The sequence below is a fragment of the Furipterus horrens genome, unplaced genomic scaffold (genome assembly GCF_987537825.1).
Source record: "Furipterus horrens unplaced genomic scaffold, mFurHor1.1.pri manual_scaffold_8, whole genome shotgun sequence".
Taxonomy (NCBI): domain Eukaryota; kingdom Metazoa; phylum Chordata; class Mammalia; order Chiroptera; family Furipteridae; genus Furipterus; species Furipterus horrens.
Window position 1 is genome coordinate 102,257,886 of NW_028327178.1, and position 25,985 is coordinate 102,283,870.

The window sequence follows — 25,985 nt, forward strand, 5'->3', positions numbered from 1 at the left end:
TCCTTACTTACTTATGCCTTGACTTGTTATTCCATCTCCCCCACAAGAATCCTATTCCATAAAAACAGGAAGCATTATCAAACATTTTCATCGAGCATTCACCATGTATTCCCAGCACCTACCACACTGTCGGGCACACAGTAGGTGCTCAATAAATGCTGTAGAACAGGCGGCAAAAGCAATGCGAACACCATGAAGGCAGGATTCTGAGAGCACTCACCCTAGATACAGATACGAATCTGGATGGGAACAGTCCCCAAACTCAATCTGGTCACCTACACTAAGTGACCAGGGCCAGGGAGGGTTGGGGTGGCTAAGAGGCTAAGAGGGCATGAAGTTCACTGAACCTCCACGGGGTTCAGGGCGGTGTGGTCAGGAAGGAGTGAGGAGTCACTCGGGGAGGAGTCAATCAGGGAGGAGTGAGATGGGCCTGGGAGGAGGACTGAAATAAAGGGGCTGGGGGTGGGTGTGGGGCAGGCCCCTGAGGGGACGAATCCTCAGAGCCAGGGACCATACACGTCTGTCTGGGGCTCTGGGGGGGACCCAGGTGGGGGCAGAGAGATCCCAAAGTGCTAAGGGAGAGGAAGCTAGAAACGGATCTAGGAGGGCACAGAATGCCTGGCCGTCCCCCAGATCCTTGGAATGGAGCTTCAGCTGGCTCTTGGCTGCCCACCCGCAGACTCCAATTCCCAGCACCCCTTGCGCCAGGTGTGGCCTTGTGACAAAATTATGGCTGATGTGCCTCACTGCCACCTCATTTCCCTGAAGGAAAATTACCGCCTCTCCTCCTCCCTTCCTTCTGGCCACAGTGGTGGTGGAGGACTAGCAGGTGGGAGAAGGAACCTGGATCCCAATGGAGCAGAGCCGCCCCACCCCCAGCCAGCTCTGCTACGGAGAAACAAACCTGTATCTCACTGAAGCCATTGTCTCTCTTTCTTACAGCAGCTAACCAGGTACTTGAACTAACACACCAAGACAAGGACGTAGGTGGGCATGGGGGGCCTCTGACACCGAGGCCCAAGGGATAGCATGTAAAGGCAGTGTTTTAAGGGAGATTCATTCCACAGACCTGCTGATTGCAGCGAAGAGAGAAACAAAGAGACGTGATGCTGTCTCTGCCTGGACGTGAAGTTGGGGATGCCAGAGGAAGAACTGTTCACAGACTCTCCTTCCCCGAACACTCGGCACCCAGAACAAGTTCAAAGCCCAGTGAGATCTCCCGATCTCCCGACTCAATTACTTCTGAGACCCAATACAGGGAACTGATTTTGACAACTCAGGAATCAGGCTGCTTGGTGACTGTGATTACCCTGCCGCTGTCAGAGCTGGTTTGCTCTGTGCCCATGGCCCAGCTGGGCACAGAAAACCCATTCGCCCAACAATGCCGGAGACACCTCTTGGACCGACTCAGGGTTCTGGGAAATCAGCTTCTTTGTGGTCAAAAGCTGTGCAGCCCAGGGTAGGAGCACGTAACCATTAGCAGAAATCACACCCTGGGTGCCCACATGCCTGGCACACTTGGCAACCCAGCAAAACAGTGAGCCCCCTGCAACTGGGCCACAGGCTCCCCTATTGAAGAGTCCTTGGACCCCAAGACCTTGCGAACAGGGTGAGTGTGACTCTCTGGTCATGAAGCTCCATCAGTGGCCCCTGGGCCCACTCAGAGCAGACCACGTACCACTGTGTCTCCTCCCCTCACCCTACTCGTGCCTACCCACCAGCCCCCCCAGGCTCCACAGGGGGACTGTAGCTGCCTGTATGGGAAACTGGTACCAGACCCATCTGCGGGGCCCAGAACCCCAGGGTCACCTGACCATGTCAATGTCAGGGGGCTGCAGAGAGGAAACGTGCCCAGCCTGGGAAGCAAGCTCTCCACCTTGGCTGGTGATCACCCAGCACACCTCATCTGAAACGCCACGAGGGCTACAGGGGGTGCTTCCTCCACCCTGGCCCTGCTGAGAAGCCCAGCTGGCCTTTGGTCTCCCCAGAATCCTTGAACCCCAGGTGGTGCTATGGGTCAGATACACAGGGAAAACGCTGAGCACCAAGGTGCCCACCAGGCAGGGCCGCAGAACTCCTGCAGACAGTGCAGACACGACCAAACTAAAGTAGTAACATTTAGAGATGACAAAAGCTAATGCAGCCTAGGGCTTAGCACACACCAGCTACTGTTCTAAGTGTCTTACACAAACTCAGATAATCCATTTGGCAACTCTTGTTTTACAAATGAGGAAACTGAGGCACAGAGCAGGGAAGTGACTTGCTCAGGCTGGGATTTGAACCCAGGAAGGTGGACCCGCTGTCCTACCCAATAACCTCTGCTACCCTGGGCTTTAGCTTGGAAGGTAGCCTGAAAGGTTCTTGTACGCAGTTGTTGGTCAAGAGCAGGGGTCCCCGAAGGGCAGAGACCACATGTCCCTGAGAGCAGAGGATATCCTAGGCAGGGTGGGAAGAACTATGAGAACTTCTATCCGTGCTTTTTTCTTTTTAAACGACTTCGTTTCCTCGCTCCCCTTTCCTTCTGTCCCCTCATGGATGAGTAGCTGATGGGCTCTTAAACCAAGGTTCCCAGAGGCAGCAAGAGGAGTGCGCCCCATTTCTTTCTTCTAACATACATTTCTCTTTATAACTGTGAGTGTCACGTGACAGTCTGTGGGGCTTATATCTGGAGTGTCACCCTGTAGGAGGGTCAGCCCAGGCTGGGGGGGGAGCTCTAGCCAAAGTTGCACGATACTTGTTCATCTAAAAAAATTAAGAAGGAAATTCTGCTTTGCTGCCACGGCTCATCTGACATGTATTGAGTGTTTGCGCTGAGCCAAGAAAGAAATCACTGTTCTTTGCATGCATCCACCCCCTGAATCCCCAAGTGACTCATAAGGGGTACAGCCACTACCCAGACTTTCCAGATGAGGAAACTGAGGCAAAGGAATCCCTCCACAGAGAGGGAGCTGGCTCGGTCACTCACTTCCACAGGATTGCAGCCCACTGCCATTTCCTTGTGCTTAGTAGAACGAATTTATGGATTAACTGATCTGGTTTTAACTAAACCAGTCTCATGACTATAAAAGACAAGTGGCTTACAGAGGATCAGGCCCCCAAAAACCACAGATCAGATATCAAACTAATGATGCAAGCCCAGGCGCACAGCAGGAAGGTGGCCCAGTAAAGACTCTCCCTCCTCCAAAAAGCAAGTCCCGTGCCAGCCGTGTTCTGAGAGAGACAACGGCCATCTAATCAGATTGGCAAGAAGTCAAACAACAAGATTAGAAATTATCAAGAGTATCAGAAATAAGGCTTTGCCATTACTATCACTCACCGTGAAAGACACCCTAACTCACACTGTCCCGAGAGATGGTAACTGCTGATGGCATGAAGCCAAGGCAGGTAGCTTCACTCTTAAACATTAGTTCTTCTAGCTAACCCATATTATTTTCACAAGTCACCTTGCGGATGAAACTGTATTTAAAAACTTCTACTGCACAGAAAACCATGTCACATTCTCCAAAGAACATCTATATTCCACACTTCACTTCATCCTCAAAATGACAGCAAAAGATAACGTCGGAGATATTATGGCTAAAATTGGACAACCAGGGGAAAATAAGACTAAGAGAGCAGGACAAGCTAGCCCGAGGCAGGTCAGTCTGCCGGTTACAGTGCTGAGCTTCAAAACCAATGCCCCGTGCCTCAGTTTCCTTATCTGTAACAAAACCTCCCTTCTCGTGGTGGCAGCATTAACAGGTGCTTGATAATTGCCAGCAATTCTTATTCTGGGTCACTTCATTTCCTACTGTGCTGATGAACATAAGGGCCATTCTCAAATTGCAGAATTTTCTGGGACAAAAGGGTCCCCAAAGACCCTTAGTTCCTAGTTCCCTGGACTTTTACCAGAAGAAGAAATCTGGAAATCACTTCTGCTCTGGCTGCCAAACTGCTTGCTCAATACCCTCTCCACAGGGGCCCACGTGAGAAATTTCTTTTCCAGCTGGTTTCCAGGAAACTCTCTATCTCCCAGAACTGTTCTACTTCTCCCTTTTTCGACAATGAATGTTAAGTAACTTATGTGTCCTGCTCTTTTCATCTTGGCCGCCAGGAAGCTCAAAGTCCAAAGAGAGAGATGCTTATATATTTCAACAATATTTGCTCTTTAGGGTAGCACATTTGCTGAAAGTGGCCATGTGACCTGCTTCTGGCCAATGAGACGAGGGGAAAGTTTCTCTGGGGCTTCTGGAAAAGGGTTTCCCCTACTGGAGAGAGGCGCTCCCTCTCACTGCCCGGGCTGTGCCCTTGTCTCCTCCTGCTTTGGACACCTGATGCCTGGAGCTGTTGCCACCCTGGAACCGTGAGAAGACAGGCCAACGGGATCACAGGCGACCAAATCAGAGCTCTAACACCATGAGGCTGAAAGAAGGGTCCTTGTAGAACACATCCCAACAAACATACCTGAGGACCAGGTGATTTTCAGCTGCAGGAAAGAGAAACCAAGTTATGTATTTTAAGCAGAAAGAAATAGGGGCTTCCTCAATCAACAAGGGACGAGAAGAGGCAGGAATCTGGGCCGGGGCTCCCAGCAAACTGAGGACGCTGCGGAACTGCCCCTCCAGGGGCCTCTCTCTGCCCCAGGAGGGAAAGGGAGAACCTGAACAACACCTGCCTGGCTGATACTCCAGGAAAATGCCTGCCTGGCTGCAGCCAGGCCCTCGGGAGCTGTTGCCTCAAGTGCCAGCTGCAAAGCCGCCCTGTCCTGCTAGATGCACATCACTGACACCACAAAGGAAAGCCCGTGCCCTGCCTGACACCCAGGAAGCCGGCCCTGTGTGAATGTGGCCACGGAAAGCCAGACACGACTAGGGCAGGGCTGTGCTCCGCAGCAGAACAGCACAAAGCGCGGCCTGTGTCCCGCTCCCGCCTCCCAAGTGTCAAGCAGCTGGGTCTGATCTTGGCCAACCCCATCCCAACCCTGCGCTATAAGGGGGTGTGGAAATGCAGCTGAAAGCCCAGGGGAAGGCGGGTGGGGAACATGGCAAGCACTAACCCACAATCCCCACCTCGTCTCTGAACACCGGCACCTCTCCTCGCTGCAGCCAAACTCTCAGCCTCTTACGTGGTACAGAGTCCCATTTAAGATTCCTCCGCTCAGGGAAAAGACGTGGAGATCCCAAACCCAGCAAGTGCAAGACAGCCCAAAGGCAGAAGATTCAGAGGACAATCTGTGTCCAAAGAGCCTTTGATCTTTGCTCTTAATCTCCCGTTCCAGCTGTATTTACTCTGATATTGATTTTTATTTATTCAGATTTGCCCATTTCCTTCTATGGATTTGCAGGAAATCTCTAATACTCTAAAGAAGATGCGGAGGTTTAAACAAATAAATTACACACAGTCAGAAAATCTCAAGAATCCCATCTCCTAATAAGCATGATGATGATAATATCAATACCCACCATGTATTAAGTATCTACCATGTGCCAGGTATCAATGAGGAAACCAAAGCTCAGAGAAGTTAAGACATTGACCTTAAGTCACCCAGTAAGGGAGTGTCAGAGTCAGAATCCTGTCCTGGAGTGGACTGTTGATCTTGGTATCAAAACATCAAAGGCCTATGGGCACCACACAGATGAGACAACATGTGAAGGAGCATGACTGGGGAGCAATGGGGAATGGTGGGGACTGAGGAAAACTGGTGGCTCCAGTGGCTATTAGCAGAGAAAATGGACACCCAGTGTTACTGACTTTTCAAGAGAAACTCTAAGTACATATTTTTATGTGGACTTACTTAGAAAATCATTGAACAATTTTTTTTACAAACACCACATAAGCCAAACAAAATATGCTGAAGGCTGAGTCTGGCGCCCAGGCCAAAGCTTGTTCCTGCAGCTGCACGTTCCCTGTGCCCCTCGACAACCCAGGGGCCCCTCCTGCCCCAGACACACCTCCCAGCCTTCGATGTGGGACTGCAGCTGCTCCAGGGCCTCCAGCTTCTCCATCTGCCGCTTGGTCTCATTGATGTTGGAGCACACAGTCTTCATGGCCTGCAGAGCGCTCTGGACCGCAGGGTGGTCTGGGTGCTTGCCGGGGGTCCTCTTGGCTAGCTCCTAGGGAAGAAGTGAGGGCAGGAGTAAGAGACATCCACCCAGAGGGGACCAAACATCACCTCCAGGTCACCCAGCCTGAGCCAAATCCCAGCTCTGCTCTGTGCAAACTGTGTGATCTGGGGCTGGGAAACATCACTCATTCATTCATTCATTCATTCAACAAATGTCCCCTGAGCACCTCCTCCACGGCTGGCAGATTTCTAGGATCTGGGGATAACGTAGTTAATAAAACAAGAGAAATTCCTCACCTGGTGAGTATCATATTCTACAACGGAGATCAGTCAAAATAAAGACAAGTCAAGTGTATAATTCAATATCAGGCAGTGGTAAATACTATGAAGACAAATCAGAATGACGGGGCTAGAGGGCAAGGAAAGGAGGTGTTCTTTCAAACAGGGAGGTCAGAAAGACCCCTCTGAGGAGGTGACATCTGAACAGAGGCTCTGGGTGAAGGAAGGGGGCAAGTCCTGCAAAAATCTGTGGGGAAATGTGTGCCTGGGAGAGGGAACGGCAAATGCAAAGGGTCTGGGGTGGGAGCACATGTGGCAGGTAACAGCGAGCAGGGAGGGGGCGGTGTGTCTGGAGTGGGATAAATGAGAGAGAGAGACAGAGAGACTGAGAGAGATCGGTAGTCAGAGGTGGTCGCGGATACTACGCCTGCCCAGCCGTTTTCTCATCTGTAAAATGGGTATAAAAAGCACCTTGCCTCAGGAGCCTGGCTGAGAAAAGTGAAGGGATTAAGAGGTATAATAATAACGGCAGAATAGTCACAAGGAGGCAAAAGACAGCATATTGGATCTAGTCAATGTCATAATACCATGCGTGGCAGCAGGTGGGAGCTAGATTTATCAGGGGGATCACTCTGTGAATTATATAAATGTCTAACCACTCACTATGCTGTACACCTTAAACTAATATAAAATAATATTCAATGTCAGCTGTAGATGAAGAAAACTATACCTTGCCTTCACAGGGGCATGGCGGGAAGTGCACAGAGGCCAGATGGGGCAGACCTTCAACCCATGAACTTCCCCTGACCACAGGCACAGGCAGGTGCATTCTAAAGGTCAGGCCAGCTTTAATCAAAGGGTTCTAGCTGCCTGCTAAGTGTGACAGGAAAGGGACTGAGAAGGAAGGGATTAGCCAGGCCTGGAGATATCAGGGAAGATTTACAAACCGAATTACTCCACCAACGGGACCATGCCAGCAAACATAAGTTTCTTTGGTCATGTGACCCAGACATGCCCAACGGCTCCAGGATCTCCCCATGTTTCTGCTCCTTAAAAAAATCACAATGTGACTTTCTGGTGTGGTGGTTCCAAGCATAGTCACACTCAGTAGCTGGGTGAACTTGGGCCAGTCACCCTCCGTGCCAAGCCTGTTTCATCACCTGAAAACCAGTGAAGATGAGGATGAGGATGAGGATGGTGGTGGTAGTGAAGATGGCAACAGCTGACACCTTTACTCTGTGGTGGTGAGGCAGGTTCTATTATCATCCCATTTAACAGGTGGGATGATTGAGGCCCAGTGGGATAATGCGAGGCCTCCAAGAAGTAAGAGGAGGAACCTGGATTTGAACCTGGCCATCTGGTCCTGCTCAAGGTCATGGAGAGGGGTACCGGATACTGCAGGAAAGGTACCTGCATGTACAGTACATACTTGGCAGGCACTCAATGTCTGCACAAGCAGAAGCTCTGGGGCGGCGAGACACAGTGAGGAGGCCAATGAGGCTGCAGCAGAGGGAGCAGCCCAAGAAGAATGGGCGCATGCTGAGGCCAGATCACACTGGGCCAGGGAGGGGTCTTCAGGTTTCATCCCAAGAGCCTGGTCAGGGGGGCGGGGGGGAGGTGACGGGGGTTATGAGCTGTGGCCTGACAGTGTCCTTTAAAGGACCCCTCTGGCTGCTGAGCTGAGGATGCACTGGAGGAAACATCCTTCTGGGCAGCACAAGCTGGGCCTTGATGGCAATGAGCCACCACGCTCCCCCTGGACAGCCTAGTACGGATATAAACTTACACGTAAGTCACTATTCACTGGGACCCTGTCACTGCAGCTAAAATACATCTATCCTAACACAAAAGAGACCCCATCTTGAGATGCCACCTGAGATAAACTCTCCGTGACATTGTGTTCTTCCTTCTGTTGGTTCTAATGAGCTCACACAGTCTAGCTCCAGAGGCCGCGTTCGTGACCACTGCTCCACGCCTCTCCATCCTGTGTCCCTGGTCCTGAGGCACAGAGAGGCGAAGTCAAGGCCACAGAGCCCGAAAGTGGGGCTGGTGGACGCTTGACCAGGTCTACAGACCCCTCCAGAAACAGCAAGAGTAGAAAACAAACACTCCCCCAAATCAGGATCTCAGAGCACAAAACGTATGAGCAGGGGCAGACCTTGGAGGATCCCTAGGAAAACTGAGGACAGAGGAGGAAGTGGGTGTGCCCAGGGCCACCCTACATATGGCAGTGGAAGCCCCTCCAGAGCCCAGCTAGTGGCCTTCCCCCAACATCCGCTCTGGGAGCCCCGTGTGGTTTCAAAGCAGGAACTGAGGTGAGGACTTCATAGAAAAGAGGATGTCGGGGTACAGGAAGCCAGTGTTCTACAAGGTTCCTCATCTCCCTCGCTCCCCTCAACCACACTTTTACCAAAAGGGAGCACTGGCACCGCCTGCCAGCAGCCCCGTCATGCCTCAGAGCTGTGGGCCCTGTCCACAGCAAGGCCACAAGAGGACAGCCTGGGACACAGAGCCTCAAACTCCAGGCCAGCCATAAGAAGACAGATCCATAACACCAGTATAAAAACAAAGCTGGATTAGGCACTGGAGAAGTGACAATATCCATCACTTGCTGTGACTTGGGATTGGCAGAGGTCCAAAAGGAGAATGGCAGTTGGAAAGCCATTCTGTCCTCTCCACGAAGAGAAGGTGGCCTGTGGGAGTGGAGGGTGTCACCATGGGGGCTGGATCAACAGAGGACACACACGTTCTGAGGACACTTCAGCCAGCTCTAGGAGGGACTGATCCTGCCCCCAACTGTTGGCTCTGCCCATGGCGCCATCATCTAAGCCCAGGAGGCTGAGCTGTTCTATCAAGCACTTCCCTGCCCTTGCAGCCCTGGGGTCCCCTCATGCCATATCGAAGGTGACAGCAGGATTCAAATGCAGAGGCTCTAACAAGACCCATCACCACTTAAAAGAAAAGAAGCAGCAAAACACATCTGGAAGTCCAGGGAAACCCAGAAGCAAAAAGCTGTCCAGCACAGCAAAGAAAACCTCCAGCCTGCAAACTCTATGAAAATTTCATGCAAATATATTTCCGATTTTAACAATTTCAGCGCCTGCTTCAAGGCTGGGAGAATGGTAGCCCCACAGATTAGGAATTCGTGAAGGAAGAGAAATAATGCTCATGGATCTTAAAAACTCCATCCTTCCACTGGGAGTGGTAAGGTGAAACAGTGGGACGAGGGCTCAGGACTGGGACTTCACATTCTGGCTTTGCCCAGGATATACTACGAGACCTCAGGCAAGTCGCCTGCCCTTTCTGAGCCTAGGTCTCCTTGCTGTGCAGTGCAGGGACTGGACCGGAGCCCAGGTCACACACCCGGCCCTGTGGTCCAAATGCTATTGCCAGCCTCACAGTAAAACAGAAGCTCTGGCCACCCTGGGCCTGTGTTCCCACCTAACAATGACAACTGGCCTGAAGGGTGGCCACCCCCTTAGAAGGGACATGAGCTCCACAGTCCGCCACGGTACCCACCCTGCTGAGTCACATCTAACCTACTCCCTTTCTCCACATGCCCTGCAGGTGCCCATGTGTGACACCCTGGATTGACAGGTCTCTACTAACATTCGGTGGCAGGGTGTCAACATTCACTGGCTCTGTACCCAGCTTCCAAAGGAGGCCTAGCATGGCTCACTAGGAAAGGCTACACCCTGCACTTCCAGTGTCAGGCATGTCTCCAGAAGAGAGGGTAAAACTGTGGAGAAATGGTGGTGGTGGAGGTGGTGGTGGTAGCTACAAATTCCAACTTAGCAGAAGCAAAATAAAATGGAATAAAAAGAGAAAAAGTAACTCAACCAAAAACAAAACACTAAAACTATGCAAAATAAAATAAGAAAGGGGGGGAAAAATAAAACAAATAAAAATCAAAAAGAAGGATGTTAGAAGTCAGTTAGAATGTACCAATAAATGCAATAAATATAAGTGGACTAAATTCTCCTGTGAGAAGATAGGGATCAACAGACTTTAAAATTCTAACTTCATGCAGGTTACAAAAGAAGTACCTAAGGATAGAGAATGGTTGACAGTAAAAGGATGAAGTAAGAAATACCATGAAAATACTAATCAAAAGCAATCCCCTATAGTTCTATTAATATTGGGCAAAACAGATTTTGAGACAATAAACATAGCTAATACTTACTAACCACTTAAAAGCACTTTACAGGTATTATTTCATTTAATCTTCACAATAACCCATGACTAAGGCACTATGTGACAGAGGAGGAAACTGAGGGACAGAGAGCTTAAGTCACTTTTCAGAGAGGCAACACTAATAAGTGCATGAGCTGGAATCAACAAAAATAAAAATCATTAAAATATTAAGAGTAGCTAACATTTACCAAACATGACTATCTCCCTGGTAATATGTAGAGTGCTCTCATGAGTTTTCTCATGCATTGTCTTTGCAGCGAGCCTAAGGGGCAACTACCATCCACATTTTGCAGATGATGCAATGGAGGCACAGAGAGGTTAAGCAACTGGCACTTGGTCACACAGCTAAGAGGTGGAGCTAGAACCACACAGAGTGTGGCTGGCAGAAAGCAGAATGCAGGTAGAACTCCCAGGAAGGGACATCTGGGAAGGCTCTTTGGAAGATCAGGCATACAAGCTTGGCTTTGAAAGGAAGCAAGCAGGTCTCCCACCCTGAAAGAGGGGGGCTTCGCTTCTTGAGCTATTGTTGCTCAAGGATTGGTGCAGGTTGAGATGCTGGAGCAGCCGTGGGCAAGGTGTCACTTCTCAGCCCAAAAGGCAGGATGCAAGGTGGGCACTGTGGTTGGGGGAGGATGGGGACTTGGGCAGAGAAAGCCACAGTGCAGGGACCTCTGACTTCCTGTGCTTTCTCAGCAAGATGGTGAAAGTACCAGATTCCTGGCAGATGGGAGTCTCATTTCATTAACATCAGAGCCAGACGAGAACTCCACAGAGATGGCCCAAAGTATCCAGGATAATATAGAAAATGCTGGCAAATCAATACAAAGACAACTATCCAATAGAAAATGGGCAAATGATGGGAGGCGGCAATTCTCATTAAATGCACCCCTCACCACTGCTGCCACCCTAGTCCAGCCATCTCCTCCCTGGACCACTGAAGTCAACTCCCCCACCACCTCTGGTCTCCCCACCTCCACTCACACCACCCACCGTCCATTCTCCACATACAGCCAGGGGGATGGCATGAGAACCAAGTCAGATCCTGTCCCTCCTCTGCTCAGGACCTTCCCATGGCGCCCACCTCACTCAGGAAAGACAAAGACCCCCCCAACAGCCCACAAGGCCCTGCATATTCTGGCCCCATCACCTCTCTAACCTTACCCCCTGGCTCCCTCCCTCAAATCTCTGGCCTCCTTGCTGTTTGTTCCTGAGACACATTCCTGCCTCGGGGCCTTTGCACTGCCTGTTCCCTCTGGCTGGAAGACTCTTCCCCAAGGCACCTTGCTTAACTCCTGGTCTTCGCTCAGATGTCATCTTCTCAGTCCATCCCTGGTAGCCTGGTGCATTTAAACAAGCATAGACATTTCCTATTCATTTGTTGTCTGCCTCCCCCCAGTAGAACATCAGAACACAGAGGGGTTTGGGCAGTTTTTGTCACTTTGTATCTCCAGCACCTCCTACAACTGCCTGACACATAATAGCTGCTCAGTAAATAGCTGGTGAATGACTAAATGGTTTCAATAACTCTACACGCTGCAGCACCACTCTGGCTCTCTCAGAGGTAATCAGGAAGACTGTGATCCACTGTGTTTAGTGCTGGCCTCTCCCGTCCCCGTCTCCACCCACCTCACATAAAGCTTTCCTACGTGCCACCTAAAATCCTTTGGAGAGCTGTGATTGGTACACATCCCATGCTCCTACACCAAGAATTGCGGCCAAGACCTCCTTAGTGATGGACCACATCCATCTGCAGGGGCACACAAGGCTGACAGCCAAAGACACAGAGGTGACTATCGCATGGCAAGGTCCTCACCCTGAGCGTGGGCGACAGCGGCATCACTCACAGGAGGACATGGAAGGTAGAGAAGACGCCGGAGGCGGTGCAGGGTCTCAGGCTGCACCCTGGGCAGCCATTCTGCAGAGCGACCCTGACACGCACCTCTGCAGCTGCTGCTCCAAACACACAGTGCGGCCTGTTAGGCCCCAGCTGTTTGACAAGTTTTGAATCAAGTTGGCATTTGGAAATCAGGAGCTTTCACCTAGAACTCCCAAGTTCTGGCCACACTAGAATGACATTTCCGCAGTCATTCAATAAGTAATTGGGAGGCACCTACTGTGTGCCAGGCACCGTCTGGGCACTGCGGAAGTTTACTGGGAAAACTCCCAAGTCCCTGACCTTGTGAAGCAACGTCTTAGTGAGGGAGATGGAAAGTCAATCCCTACACCATGAGCGATAGGACAGATGGGAGCTTGCAAGAGATGCTGTGAAGAAAAACAAAAGCAGGTGAGGGGACAGAAAAGGGCAGAGGCAGCTCTTCCACAGCTGGGGGGTCAGAGAAGGCCCCTCCAAGGAGGGGACATCTGAGCAGCAGAGGCCTGACAAGATTAGGAAGTGGGTCCCAGGACATCTGGGGTAACAATGTCCCAAGCAGAGGAAACAGCAAGTGCAAAGGCCCCGAGGCAGGAACCTGCGGTTGTGTTCAAGGACCAGCAAGGAGACAAGTGTGAGTGGAACAGAGTGAGAGAGGGAGGGTAAGAGGAGAAGGAAGTCAGGGAGGAAACATGGGTTAGATGGGCAACACCTTGCAGGTGGCCATGATGAGAACCTGGATTTAGGTTTGAGTGAGCAGGGAGCTGCTGGGGGTTCTGAGTGAAGAAGTGGCATGAACTGAGTTAGGCTGAGCTGCCGAGATGGGAAGAGACTGTAGAGGACAAGGACAGAGGCAGGGAGACCCGCCGGGAGCTGTGACAGCAGCCCAGGAGAGAGGTGGAGTGGGGGAGCTGGGAGGGTTGGACTCTGGACGGATCTTCAGGGAGAGCCAACAGGACTCCCTGATGGACGGGGTGTGGGACAGGCCAGAGAGAGCTCCCAGGTTTGGCCTGAGCAACTAGAAAGAAGAGAGGCCACTTGCAGAGACGGGGGGAGGGAAGACAGGTCTGCGGGAGGAAGGAGAAAGGCAAGCATTTGGTTTGGGACACGTTAGGTAGGAGAGGCCTGTTAGACATCCAAGTGGAGAAGCTGAGTGGGCACAAGAAAATTCCCACCTGAGGTTAACGGACAGATCCAGGCTGGAAGTCATTGGCACAGAGATGGAGTTTAAAGCCATGGGAACGTCCACACAAAAACCTGTAGGTGGATGGTCATGACAGCACTATTCATAACAGCCAAAAAATGTCAACAACCCCAATGTCCACCAACAGATGAACGGATAAACAAAACATGGTCTGTCCACACAGTGGAATATCATTCAACCATAGAAAGGAACAAAGTTGTCATCCACTCTACTACGGGGATGAGCCTTGAAAACACTGCAAAGTGCAAGAAGCCAGACACAAAAGGTTGGCTATTACATGGTTCCATTTATGTGAATGTGTAGAACAGGCAATCTACAGAGACGGGAAGTAGGTGGGCGCATGCCAGGAGCTGGCTGAGGAGAGGAGGAGAGAGGGAAGTGACTGCTAATGAATCCAGAGTTTCTTCTGGAGGCGGTGAAAATATTTCTAAAATTATTATGGTGATGGTTGCACAACTTCTGAATATACTTTTCTTTAAAAAGTCCACAGAGTAAATAAGGCCTCAAGGGAGCAAGTCTAGACAGAGTCAAGGCCCAAGGACTGAGGCCTGGGGTCTGCCTGTGCTTAGGTGTCCAGAAGGTGAGGACCCAGCAAAGGAGGCTGAAGGGTGGGAGGCAGAAGGCAAAGGGGCACAGGACTGGAGTGTCAGCTGCCCCCATTCGACAGAAGTACCCTCCAGCTTGCCCCCGGCCTACCTCACCCGCTTCCATTATGCAGCAGGCAGGCCCTGGTGGGGCCCAGTCCAAGACCGAAAGCCCTGAGGTGTGTCCTGTTCATGACTATGGATCCGGAGCCACACCAGCAGCTGTTGCACAGTAAGCGCCCCAATAAGATCTGTGCATCGCCAGGTCTAAAAGGGTCGGTGACACTGGGTCTCACCTCGGGCACCTGCCAGTTGAGTACCAGGGGCATTACCCCAAATATGAATCACTTCCCTGGAACTGTCGATGGAAAACTCAACAAAGCCTGAAAATGCCAACTGTCTATCCCGGGCCCGGGCTGAAGGCTGAAATAGAATGTTCCGGCTATTCTTAGGCAATGTTCAAGTTCAGCTTTTTGGGGCTGTTCCCAAAGAGGCTTTCATTCTCGCCTCTTCCCTCTTCCCACCCAGGCCCCTTGATCCTGTTCACCCACTCGATTCAGAGTTCTGCTCAAACAAGGGGGCTCAGAGGACATCTGTGAGGGCATCAGAACGAGAGGGGCCAGAGTGGGGGAACTGCCCCGCAGCTCATAAGACTGTCTTTTAAAACCCACTGGAAAATGTGACAGACAGGAGGAACTCAGGAGGGGTATGAAGATTCCCCAGCCCCAGCTGTTTCCTGATGCAAACATTCCAGCTGTGGGTGCCAAAGGCCGGCCACTCTGAGCAATTCCGTCCGTCGGGCAGGCAGCATGGCACAGGCCCACAGGAATCCGAGGCCTGCTGGCTGGTCCCCCAGTGCTCTCTGAGCCTCGGATAAACACAGCTGGAGGCTGAGGAAACAGGGCCTGTAAACAGCCATTTGGTCAGGAGAGCAAACCCACAGCCCGGCTCCATCACCATTTCCTGTGGGCAGTTAGTCCTCCATCAGTCCCCGGCTGGTTCTAATCCTCTCTCCCCCCTCTTCTGGGAATCCGGGGCCCAGAAATCCTGCCAGAACTAATGATGGCCCCTGGGGCTGCGCAGACCTCGGAAATGCATGGCCTCACCTCGAGAGCTCAAGTCCACGCTTATACACAGCTCCAGCCCCAGCCCCAGCCCCAGCGGCTGTTAAAATACATCACGGAAACTGCCACTCCAGGCACATGCTGGGATCCCAGATGTTCCCAAGATCCAGAAACCGAAGGGTTAACACCTAGGGAACCTCTGCTGGTGGTTCTTCTAATGGGTCAGATGTTTAAGGTTTTGAAATTCAGGAAAGGAGGAGCAGACCCATCAGGGAGTCACCAGGCTACTGACCTTCCCAGACTCCCCACTTAGGGAACTGAAAAGGTCAGCATCCCCAATACCCAGAACTTGGGCTGCTTTAACACCTCAAAGCGCTTCTCAACAGGCAGTGGAGCTGACTGGGGAATTCTAGAATCCACAAATCATGGCTCCTCCCCCTTACCTAATGGGTGGCCTTGAACAGGCCACACCTTTCTCTGCACCTCAGTGGCCTCATCTCTAAAAGGGGCCGAAGTGCCTACCTCATTGAATTGCTCTAAGAATTAAGAATTAAGTCAATTTAAGTATCTGAGCATCATAACAACCTTGTCCATACTATTAATACAAACTCTGTATTACAGATAAGGAACTGAGGCATGGAGAAGTGACAGGCCCACGGTCACACAGCTAGTAAAAGGTAGAGCTGAAATTCAAACCCAGGCAGCCCCTGGCTGCAAAGCATGGCTCTCATTCAGGGGCCAGCCAACTATTTCAGTGAAGGCCCAGATAGTAAATATTTTAGGCTTCGCTGGCCACATCCGGTTCCTGTCACGCAGTCTTCTTTGTTTTTTGGTTTTGTTTTGTTTACAAGCTTTTAAAAAATGTAAACAACATTCTTCGCTCATGGGTTGTATACAAACAGGACAGGGCTAGATCTGACCCATGAGCTACAGTTTTGCTAGCTCCTGCCTCAGGCCAGTACAGAATGCTGCCTCTTTAAATGCTGGCAACTAATTCACGTGTGGAAGACACACCAAATGGATCAAATAAAGAACATGAGCAGGTCCAATGCAGTCCAGAGGCTACCAATTTACAGGTTCCACATGGAGCTTCTTTCTCACCAAGGTGCAGAGCTGAGCTACATATGGCGTTGCCAACATCCCTTGGAATCCAGGCGGCTGCACGAACCACTGTAGAAAGTCCTTTTGAGATCCCTGGAGGGCCAGGAGGTGTGTGGGGAGAGCTGTGTCCCACCTCCCACGGTTGCACACGTTACAGGCCTGTGTTCACAGGCAGAGCTGATGGCCCCCGGGTGTGGGCCAGCTCAGAGGCTCAAGTGTCACCCACCACATCCAGCAGAAAGTCAAGTTCAAGAATTCCCTAGTGCTTTTTCCCTACCCCCTCCCTTCCAGTTCATGGAGAAAGGGTGCACGTGACCCCAGGGAGCAGGTGTGTGAATGAGGCACCAGGAGCCAAATTAATCCACCAGCAGGGACTCCAGGAACAGCTGTCAGACGCAAGGCCTTGAGGGTAGAGCCAGGGCAGGCTTGGGTCATCAGCTGCCATTTCCAAGGGCTGGGAACCCTGGGCTGATGGCGGCAGATGGTGGCAGAGCCGCCCACCCAGCTGGAGATCCACCCCCAGCCAGCTCTGAAGCAGCCAGCCTTGCCCTGGTGTGACTGACCAAGACTAAGTCAATGGCAGCTGGGCAGTAAAGGAAAGAGCAGAATGCGGATGCTGTGGTTTGCCCACCCAGCATCCGCCCACCCTCTTCCACGAATAGCCCGATTTTGGTGAGAAGGGTCCACCACTGGGCTTTGGGCCTGTGGGACTCAGGGAGAGGTGGGCACACGTCTAGGCCAAGTAGAGATCCCTTGGTCAGAACCATCGGTTCAGGTATGAAGCCCCTGACCCCAATCTCAGCCAATCAGAACACAATATTGCCCTGCTCACTGTCATTGGACCATTTCTTAGCCAATCAGAGCCTAGCACTGCCCAGCTCAGTGTGATTGAGGTAAAACTCACCTCCAAGCCAAGGCTTCATGTCATTGGTTCAAGTTAAACCACATGACTCAGACCAAAACAATTTGGAATGTCACATTCTCCTGGCCATAGATGGCCGAAGCCTGAATCACCCTCAGAACTTCTGTCAAAGGTACTGGAAGAGAGGTTCACTTGTTCCCACTGTCCTTGAACTTGAGAGGACGTGAGGCCAGAGTCACTACAGCCCTCTGCTACTGCACGGAAAATAAAGCTGAGCAACTGAAAGCAGAACTGAACACGGGAGAAACAGGCAGGGTCCTGGTAGGATCCAGCCCAGCCCAAAGCCAACACTGTCCCAGACTTCTCAGCTACTTGAACGAACAAGTTTTATTTTATGATTAAGCCAATCAGAGCTGGGTTTTCTGTCACTTCAAATATGGGGAAAGGAGTGGGGTGCAGGTCTCACCTTGAGGAGGAGGGGGTACTTGCAGATCCTCTGAATTGGAGACAGCAGGTAGCCCTCCAGAGGGATGTCCGTGGTCTTCCGACCTCCCAGAAGCATGCAGCTCTGCAAAGGGACAGGAGACCTTCATTAAAACTCACCAAGGACAGCAAAGGGATTGGGCCACGCTCAAACAGCCATGGGCAGCAATCTCAAAATGCAGCTACTGACTTTGGAAGCAATTTAGCAACACCTAGGAGAGATGGAAATGTGCATACAGGTTGGGGCAAAAGTAGGTTTACAGTTGTTCGTATGGTAAATAATATAATAATCAATAAAGGGTCATACAAGGATAAACTGTGTTTCACAAACTCACAGCTGTAAGCCTACTTCTGTCCCACCCTGTATTCTACAAACCAGCACAAGGCCTCCATCAGGGGTGAGCCAAATCCTGCCCAGTCCCTATTTTGACAATTAACCTTTTATTGGAACACAGCCACATCCGTTTGTTTACATATTGTCCACAGCTGCTTCCAAGTGATCATGGCAGCGCTGAGAGTCCCAAAACCTGAAATATTTACTACTTGGCCTTTCACGGACAAGTTTGCCAATCCCTGGTCTAAGGAACTTCACATACAATACACGCCAGGAAACAGGAACATGGACATTCAAAACTGCCTTGTTTGGAATAACAATAAAATGAGAAGCAACATAAATATCCATCAGTCGAAGAACAGAAAAATATGTCCGCAGGAGTTTTATACAATGGCTCACTGCTTAGAGCTACATGGATGAACCTTAAAAACAAACTTTTGAGAAAAAAAAAAAAGACAAAACAAAGGATATGTATGGTATGAACCTATTTAAAGCTTTTAAAGGCACACAAAAACAAAATTAGGCATTGTTTATAGAGAAAAGGTCTGTAGTAAAATATAAAGACATGTATCGGAAAGAAATATAATAATACACCAAGATCTAGTGGGAGTTACCTCTGTGGGGGGGGGGGGGGGATTACAACGAGATCTGGAAAATGAACGTTCAATCTTCAACTTTTATTGAAAGGCCCTGTTTCTTTACCTGGAAGGCGGGGCAGGAGTGCGCTGCAGCAGCTCCTATGTTTCGGTTTGCAGAGAAAAGATGGCAACTCTCGAGGAATCAAGTGCACTCACCCACCAGCTCCCAGCCGCCTGCAGCGACCCACATCAGTACTTCCTTCATGCCAGCCCCTTTCCTGTGCTCATGCCATGCCCCCTGCTTAAGATGCTTTTACTTCCCCCAATCACAGTAAGCATATTATCATCCACATCCATAGCTAACATTGACCAGGAGCCCAAGATGTGCCCAGAAGGCCACGGAGGACTCTAACCCTGACCACCAACTTCCTTATGAGCCAAACACTATTATTATTCCCATTCCACAGCTCAGGCAGCTGGGGGTGAGAAGGTTTAACGTTCCTCCTCAAGGTGACCCAGAACAAGTGAGCCACAGAGGTGACATCTACACCCAGGCAGGCTGATGAAGAACCTGGACTTGGAACCACGATGCCGGGCTAACCTTACCCCAAGCCCAGCATTCCTCAAGGCCAGCCCAGGCACACCACCTCCCAGAAGCCTGTCCATCTTCTCTCAGTTCCCAAGACTCTTTCCTCCTGGCACCTCCATAGTAGGTCATTTGTTCCATGCAACGAAACATTCCAGGCAGGACTTGTCCTTTCCTCGGGAGAGACTCCAACTGGAGAACCCTTCTTCTGGATGCCAGGAATCACGAGTTATGTGTCTGTGGTCCCCCACCATCCCCCTCCCAGTCCTCGGTCCTGAGGGCTGGCAATGTGCCCCATGTCTGTGTGAAGGAATAAATAAATGGAGGAGCTAATGAATGAACAAACTGCCAGCACATCCAGCAGTGAACGGATCTCAGCCTTCTTCCTCAGCAGCACCCTAGCAAATGGGAAATGAAACAGGACTTGGGAAAAAGGATTCCCATTCTGTCATTCATTCATTCCACAAATTCCCATCGTGTGCTTACTGTGTCCTGGGCACAGTTCCAAGCCCTGGGGGGAACTTTCCAACAAAGCAGACAGATTCCCTGCTTTGGTCAGGTGAAAATACAATCAGAAAACATTTACTATGTGCTCACCACACGCTAGGCACTGTGCTTCATGCTTCACCAATCGGTCAAGTTCATCCTCACGGCCCTAGGATAAGCACATGGACTGCTGTCTCTCTATTGTAGATGAGGACACTGGCATAGAGAGGCCAAAGGGCTGACCCAAGGGCTCAGAGCTTAATGGCCCTCTCCTAGGAGAAGCAGAATCCCAGGGACCCCGGGGCCCTGCTGCGGAGGGAGCTTCACGGCTGCCACCCCCATGTCTACCCCTGGCACAGACGGGCGATCAGGGCTACAGCAGCTGGGAGATGCCAGGCCCACACTGCTCACACTCAGGCCTTTGTCCTCAGAGCCAGAACTCCCCACAAGCTGCCCTGGTGATGTCAGATCTGGGCACAAAGAGGGGAGCCTGGGGGTGGGGAAGGACTTTCCAGAAGGCCCCAGGGCTTAGCCAAAGAAAGGCCTGCCTCTTTGTCCAGCATCAAGGAGTTTTCACAGGACAGTCACAGCCACCAACTAGACTTCTCCCAAACACCCTAGGTTGTTGTTTCGCTTTATTTTCCTTTTCTAGAAAGAAAGAAAGCAAACACACACACAAAGCTGCCATTCACTAGTAAGATTACAGTCTGGGCACTATGGGAAGAACTTTTGAGAATTATCCCTTTAAACCCTCCTAATTTACAGAATTGATCCAGGTGAGGTGTCAATTTCCTCTATTTCCCAACCTCCTATGGCAGCAGGCTCTGCTAGGTCCTGGGCAGTCCTCTGTATCCACACTCGTTCCCTGGCTGACCTCCTCCAGACCCAGCACCTTAACCCCCACCTGTATGCTGACACTCAGATCTACCTCTCCACACCGGCCCCACCCTTCCCCAAACTCCAGGCTCAAAGCTCTGATTCCATGCTCACATCCCCACCTGGATGTCTAAGAGGCATCTTAAAACTCACACATTCAAAATACCTTTTATCATTTTCCTCTCGTACCTGCTCCTAACCCAGCCATCACCATCTTGGGGAACTTCAACCCCATTCTTCCAGTTGTTGGGACCCCAAATCCTGGAGTTATCTTTGACTCCTCTCATTCAGGTGCTCCCCCAAAACCAACCACCCTGCAACTCAGTCATCTGGACCCTCAAACTCTCTATTATTCCAACCACCTCTTGCACCACCACTATCATCTGGGGTGGAGAGTGTCCCCCAAAATACCCACACCCACCCAGAATCTCAGAATATGACCTGATTTGGAAACAGGGTCTTTAGGGATATAATTCGTTAAATTAAGCTGAGATTATGCTGGATTACGGTGGGCCCTATATCCACTGACTCGTGTCCTAAGAAGAGGAGAGGACAAAAGAAAAAGGCCATGTAAAGACAGGGGCAGAGACTGGAGTTTGGCTTCCACAAGCCAAGGAACCCCTGAGGCCACCAGAAGCGGGACCGTCCCCTAGAGCCTTTGGATGGAGCACCTGCCGATACCTGATGCCAGCCTTCTGGCTCCCAGAGCTGCGGAACAATGAATCTGCTGTTTCAAACCACCCAGTTTGTGGTCATTCGCCCCCTCCCCCCTTGCTTCCACCCTCACCCTGCCAGGGGGCGGGCCTTTCAAAATGCCAATCAACTCAAGTCAGTTCTCCGCTCAAAACCCTCCCAGGGCTTCCCATCCCACTCAGACTAAAACTGAATATTCTATTCAAAGTACAGCTTCGTGCTCCAACGTAGACAGGTCTCACAGACATTATGTTGAGCAAAAGAAGCCAGACACAGAGGCATCCTGTGTGATCCCAGTCGTGAGAAACTCCAGGACAGACAAAGCTAACGTTTGGTGAGAGAAATCAGCACAGAGGTTACCCCTGGATGCAGAGAGGGGAGCGACGGAGAAAGGGCACAAGGAACCTCCTGCAGTCGTGCAAGTGTTCTAAATCTCGACCTGGGTGGCGGTTTCATGGGTGTACACATATGTAAATACTCATTGTGCTGTGAGTACATTCATGGCATGTACACTAAACGGCAATAACGAAGCTTTGTAAAAATCTCAGACCCTTCCCATTGTCTAAATGCACCCTCATCATCTGGCCTCTCAATCCTCCTGACCTCACTTCCTTCCCCTCTTCCTCTTATACTCTCCATTCCAGCAATTCCTCAAACATACTCCTACCTCAGGGCCCTTGCATGTGCAGTTCCTCTACCTGGAAAGCTTCCCCCGCCCCCTACGCCCAGATACCCCTTGCCTCTTCTCTTACTTTATTCAGGTCTCTGCTGAAATGTCACCTAAGACACTGTTTTCTCAAAGACCAATCAAAAATAGCAGGCATCACCCTAACCCCTCAAAACATCCTGTCATCCTTACATTTTATTTCCTGCAAAGAACTTAATGCCAAGTGACACAGCCTCCCCTGCTTGAAGAGCCACTCCACAAGAGTAGGGACTTTTCTTACCTTGGTCACTGTTGTGTCGTACTTAGAATGATCCCTGCCACACAGTAGGTGTTCAATAAACAGCTATTGAATGAATAAATGATCCCCATTTTACAGACAAGGAAACTGAGGCACAGAAAGACAAAGTTCCCACCCCGTCTTTCAACTTGTGCACAGCACGTTACCCCATGAATGGGAAGCCAGAGCCTGTCTGTTCCCAACGCCTTAATGGCCCGTCATGGACTTAGATGACGCTTCTGCAGGTGGCCCAAAGCTGGGAGATGCCAGCAGGGAGGGAGACAGATGGCACGTGGGCTGGCACTGCACACGTCCTCCCCCCCGGCCAAGCTGGCCCAGCCCAGCTGCCACTAGGAAAAGGGCAGTTTGGTCCGCTAGGAAGGCTGCAAAAGAGAGAGGAAGGAAAGGCAAAACTTGAGGCCCTTCCCATATCCCTGGAAATACCTTCCTGCTTCCCAAGACACTGCTGAGCCCAAGGGGGCGCCCCCCAGAGGGTGGGGCTTGGTGCCAGCCACACCCAGAGCCTGAGCAGCCTCACTAAGTGGTGCTCCCTGAAAGTCACCAGGTCCATCAGAGACACATGGTCCTGTGTGTGGTTTTACACGATATGACTTTATTTTTGCTTTTTGCCAAGGCTCTTTGATGAATGTAAGTGCAAAGCTGGAAACATAAAGGCACGGCTCCCTGCAATGAAAAGCATCAGTCCGGAATGCTGGAGACCACTTGCAACAAAAGTGGAAAATCAGTCAACCAACCTGCCCTTCCTCAGATGCTCACTGGAAGTGAGCCAAGCAACATGAACTCACGGGTAAAAGAAATATACATTGTGAATCAAAATTCTGGAAACACTTTGTTGGAGACTGTGCATTAGGGAGAAGGGCAATGGAGAGTTTTATTATATAGTTTAGCTTTCTGGACACATGGTTAACTGTTCTTAAGGTCAGTTACCTGTTCTTTTGTTTCCTGAATTCTGTATGTGCTGTCAGGAAATAAAACAGTATTGGGTGGGGAAGGGTTGTGACTGAATGAGTAGGGGATTTAGAGGTGAAAGACCAGGATTCAACCCGTAAGAAGCTCAATCATTTTTCAAATATGTACTCTTAGAAAGTTGCTTAATATTTTGCTGTCATCAAAATCATCTTCAGCAAAGGCTTGAGATATCCCCTAACATATTTTTCTTCCACAGCAACAAGATTTTCAGCCAGGCACATGGCTGCCCAGAATAAAGCCTAGATTTCCCAGCCTCCCTTGCAGCTAGGTGTGGGCATATGGCTATATTCTGGCCAATGTGTTGTGAGCAGAAGAGATATGTGCAGCTTCCTGTTGTGCTCTTACAAAAAGAAAGGCAGCCCTTCCTTCCCACCCATCCTGCACCCCACTACGTGAATGTGGAATTGGTAAGAGGACACCTCAGACCACATCAATGAGGACACAACCTAGGGCCTTGGCCCCTGACAATGGAACCCGACTGACTACATCATGTTATTGACATGGGAAAGAAATAAATGCTTATTTTGTTTAAACCACTGTTGTTTGGGATGTCTATAAAGCACACAAATGTATGTCTTAACTCATACATAACAGATAGCCGCTGGTAAAACTCCAAGGAGATCACAAAGGAGAACCCACTTACATATAAGTAAAGCTCTCTGCAGTTGTAGGGAAGACCATCATGGATGTCTATTTCTTTGCCTAATCAACATCCATTCCCAACTTACTTCCACAAGAACAAACCAACTGTCCTTTAAGGACCCACCACACCCTTAGGGCCTGTGGTATGTGTGGAGTTGACCCCGCCCTCCAACTCCAGAAGTGACCAATCAAAGCCCCAACCAATCCCTCTATCTATAGCAACTGGTTCAGGGATAAGGTCGTGAGCCAAGTGAAGCCAATGAGCATCATCAGACCCAGGATTTTTGCCTTACTACTGGGAAAGAGGCGTTATCCTTATCCTGGAGTTTCTCAGCTATGAGCGGGTATAAATGTGGGGTTGCTCAAGGCCACATTGACACCACTTGAGGAGAGCCTGCTTGGAAACAGAGCCAAGGCTGAGAAACAAAGAGTCAAGAGACACATTCTTGATGAAATCATTTGAACACCCAGATACTGCTGTGCCTGAAGCCCTCTCAGGTCTTAAACTTCTCAGGAAAGTAAACCAGTAAATTTCTTTTTTTTTTTTTTTTTTTGCTTAAGCATATTTTAACTGAATTTCTTCTACTTATAATAACCCAAGTAATCAATACAGTCATTACTACTATCACTACCACTCTCATTAGAATCGTTACTTTGGACCAGGAGTTGGCAAACTTGACCCTAGGGCTAAATCCAGCCCTCTCTCTGTTTTGTAAATAAAGTTCTATTGGAACACAGCCATGCTCTGTGTGTATGACACACAGAGGCAGAAGTATTCACTCTCTGGCCCTTCATAGAAAGTGTGTGGTGATCCCTGCTTTAGATGCACAAAGCTGAAGCCAACAGAAGACAGGGGTCAGGGTGACGGGTAAACTTACCAACAGGAAGGCGCGCACAGTGGGGATCTTGTTCAGCTCCACAAGCAGCCGCAGGGCCTTCTCATGGTTACTGCAATATTCCTCATACACGCAGAACTTGTCCTTCTGCAAGACAAGGACAGGGCCTGAGAAGGGGCACAGCAGGCAGGCAGACGCTCTAAGATGTGCTGTCAATGGGACCAGCAGGCCGGGGAGGAAAGGACGCTGAGACCCCAGACCCTGAGAGACGACAGGACGGGAGGAATTTCAGACAAAGAGGCTCCCACTCGCTGCAGGCCTCTCAGCCTCCACTTTGGCCCCAGTTCTGCACCCAGCAACCTAAGTAACCTTTCAGGAAGCAGCATGGCCCAGAGTCAGGTGTACAGACTCAAGCCAGGTGGCCTGGGCTTGACCCTGGCTCTGCATTTCCATCTGGGAACTTGAGCAAGTTACCTATCCTCTCTGCCATGGTTTCCTCACCTAGAGTAAGCTAGAGTTAATAACAGTTCCTAATTCATGAGGTTGTTATGCGGATAAAGGAGTTAAAAATGTGAGGGTCCAGCATGTAGTAAGTGCTCAATAAATGTCCAACTTTATTATTAAAACACAAGTCACACTGTGTCACGCCAATGGTGGTCTATGACACTAGGAATGAAAGCCAACACTTTATTAACACCTTCAAGGGTCAGACAATGTAACCCTGCCTTTCTCTGACCTCATCTCACTGGCCTCCTATCTACTCCTTATATTCGCCAAGCCTGTTCCAACCTCAGGACCTTTGCACTTGCCATCCTCTGTACCTAGAACACTCTTCCCTGAGGTCCGGCTACTTCCCACCATTCAAGACTGCCACCTCTCCAATGACACCTGGACTACCCTAGCAAAAGTAGCCACCCAGGTGTTCTCTAACACCCACTCACCTGTCTTCATTTTCTTTATAGTGCTCTTACAATCGGGCATTATCCGGATTATTTGTTTATCAGCTATCTTCCCACTTGGCAGTCAGCTCCCCGAAGGCAGAGAATATGTCTGTCTTATTCAGTGAATCCTAGCACAATGCCTGGCACACAGCAGACCCTCAACGAATATCTGCTAAGTGAATGAACTCTGCACACCTACTATGTGCCACATCCTTTATATATGAACCAGAAGAGTCAAGGCAGGCTCTGGAATTTGGGGAAACAAATAGATCTCTGGTTACTGCCACACAGCAGTGACAATCCTGAGGCAGAGGGATAGTTCTTTTGACCTCTGGATATCCCTAAGCCCAAAGCTGGACTCTTTTCAGCCTAGAGGTCACCCAGAGGTCATCAGG

At 50.3% G+C, this 25,985-nt stretch overlaps 1 protein-coding gene across 1 annotated transcript in view; it reads right to left on the bottom strand.

Moving 5' to 3' along the window:
* The window catches only part of PREX1 (phosphatidylinositol-3,4,5-trisphosphate dependent Rac exchange factor 1), a 169,351-nt gene that overhangs the window by 67,046 nt on the left and 76,320 nt on the right, over nucleotides 1-25,985 (bottom strand). The window contains exons 4-6 of the mRNA XM_090286533.1: nucleotides 24,692-24,796; nucleotides 17,668-17,769; nucleotides 5,931-6,092 (exon numbers count right to left, since the gene is read on the bottom strand). Of these exons, the coding sequence (XP_090142659.1) occupies nucleotides 5,931-6,092; nucleotides 17,668-17,769; nucleotides 24,692-24,796 (369 nt within the window). The remainder of the gene's footprint in view (nucleotides 1-5,930; nucleotides 6,093-17,667; nucleotides 17,770-24,691; nucleotides 24,797-25,985) is intronic.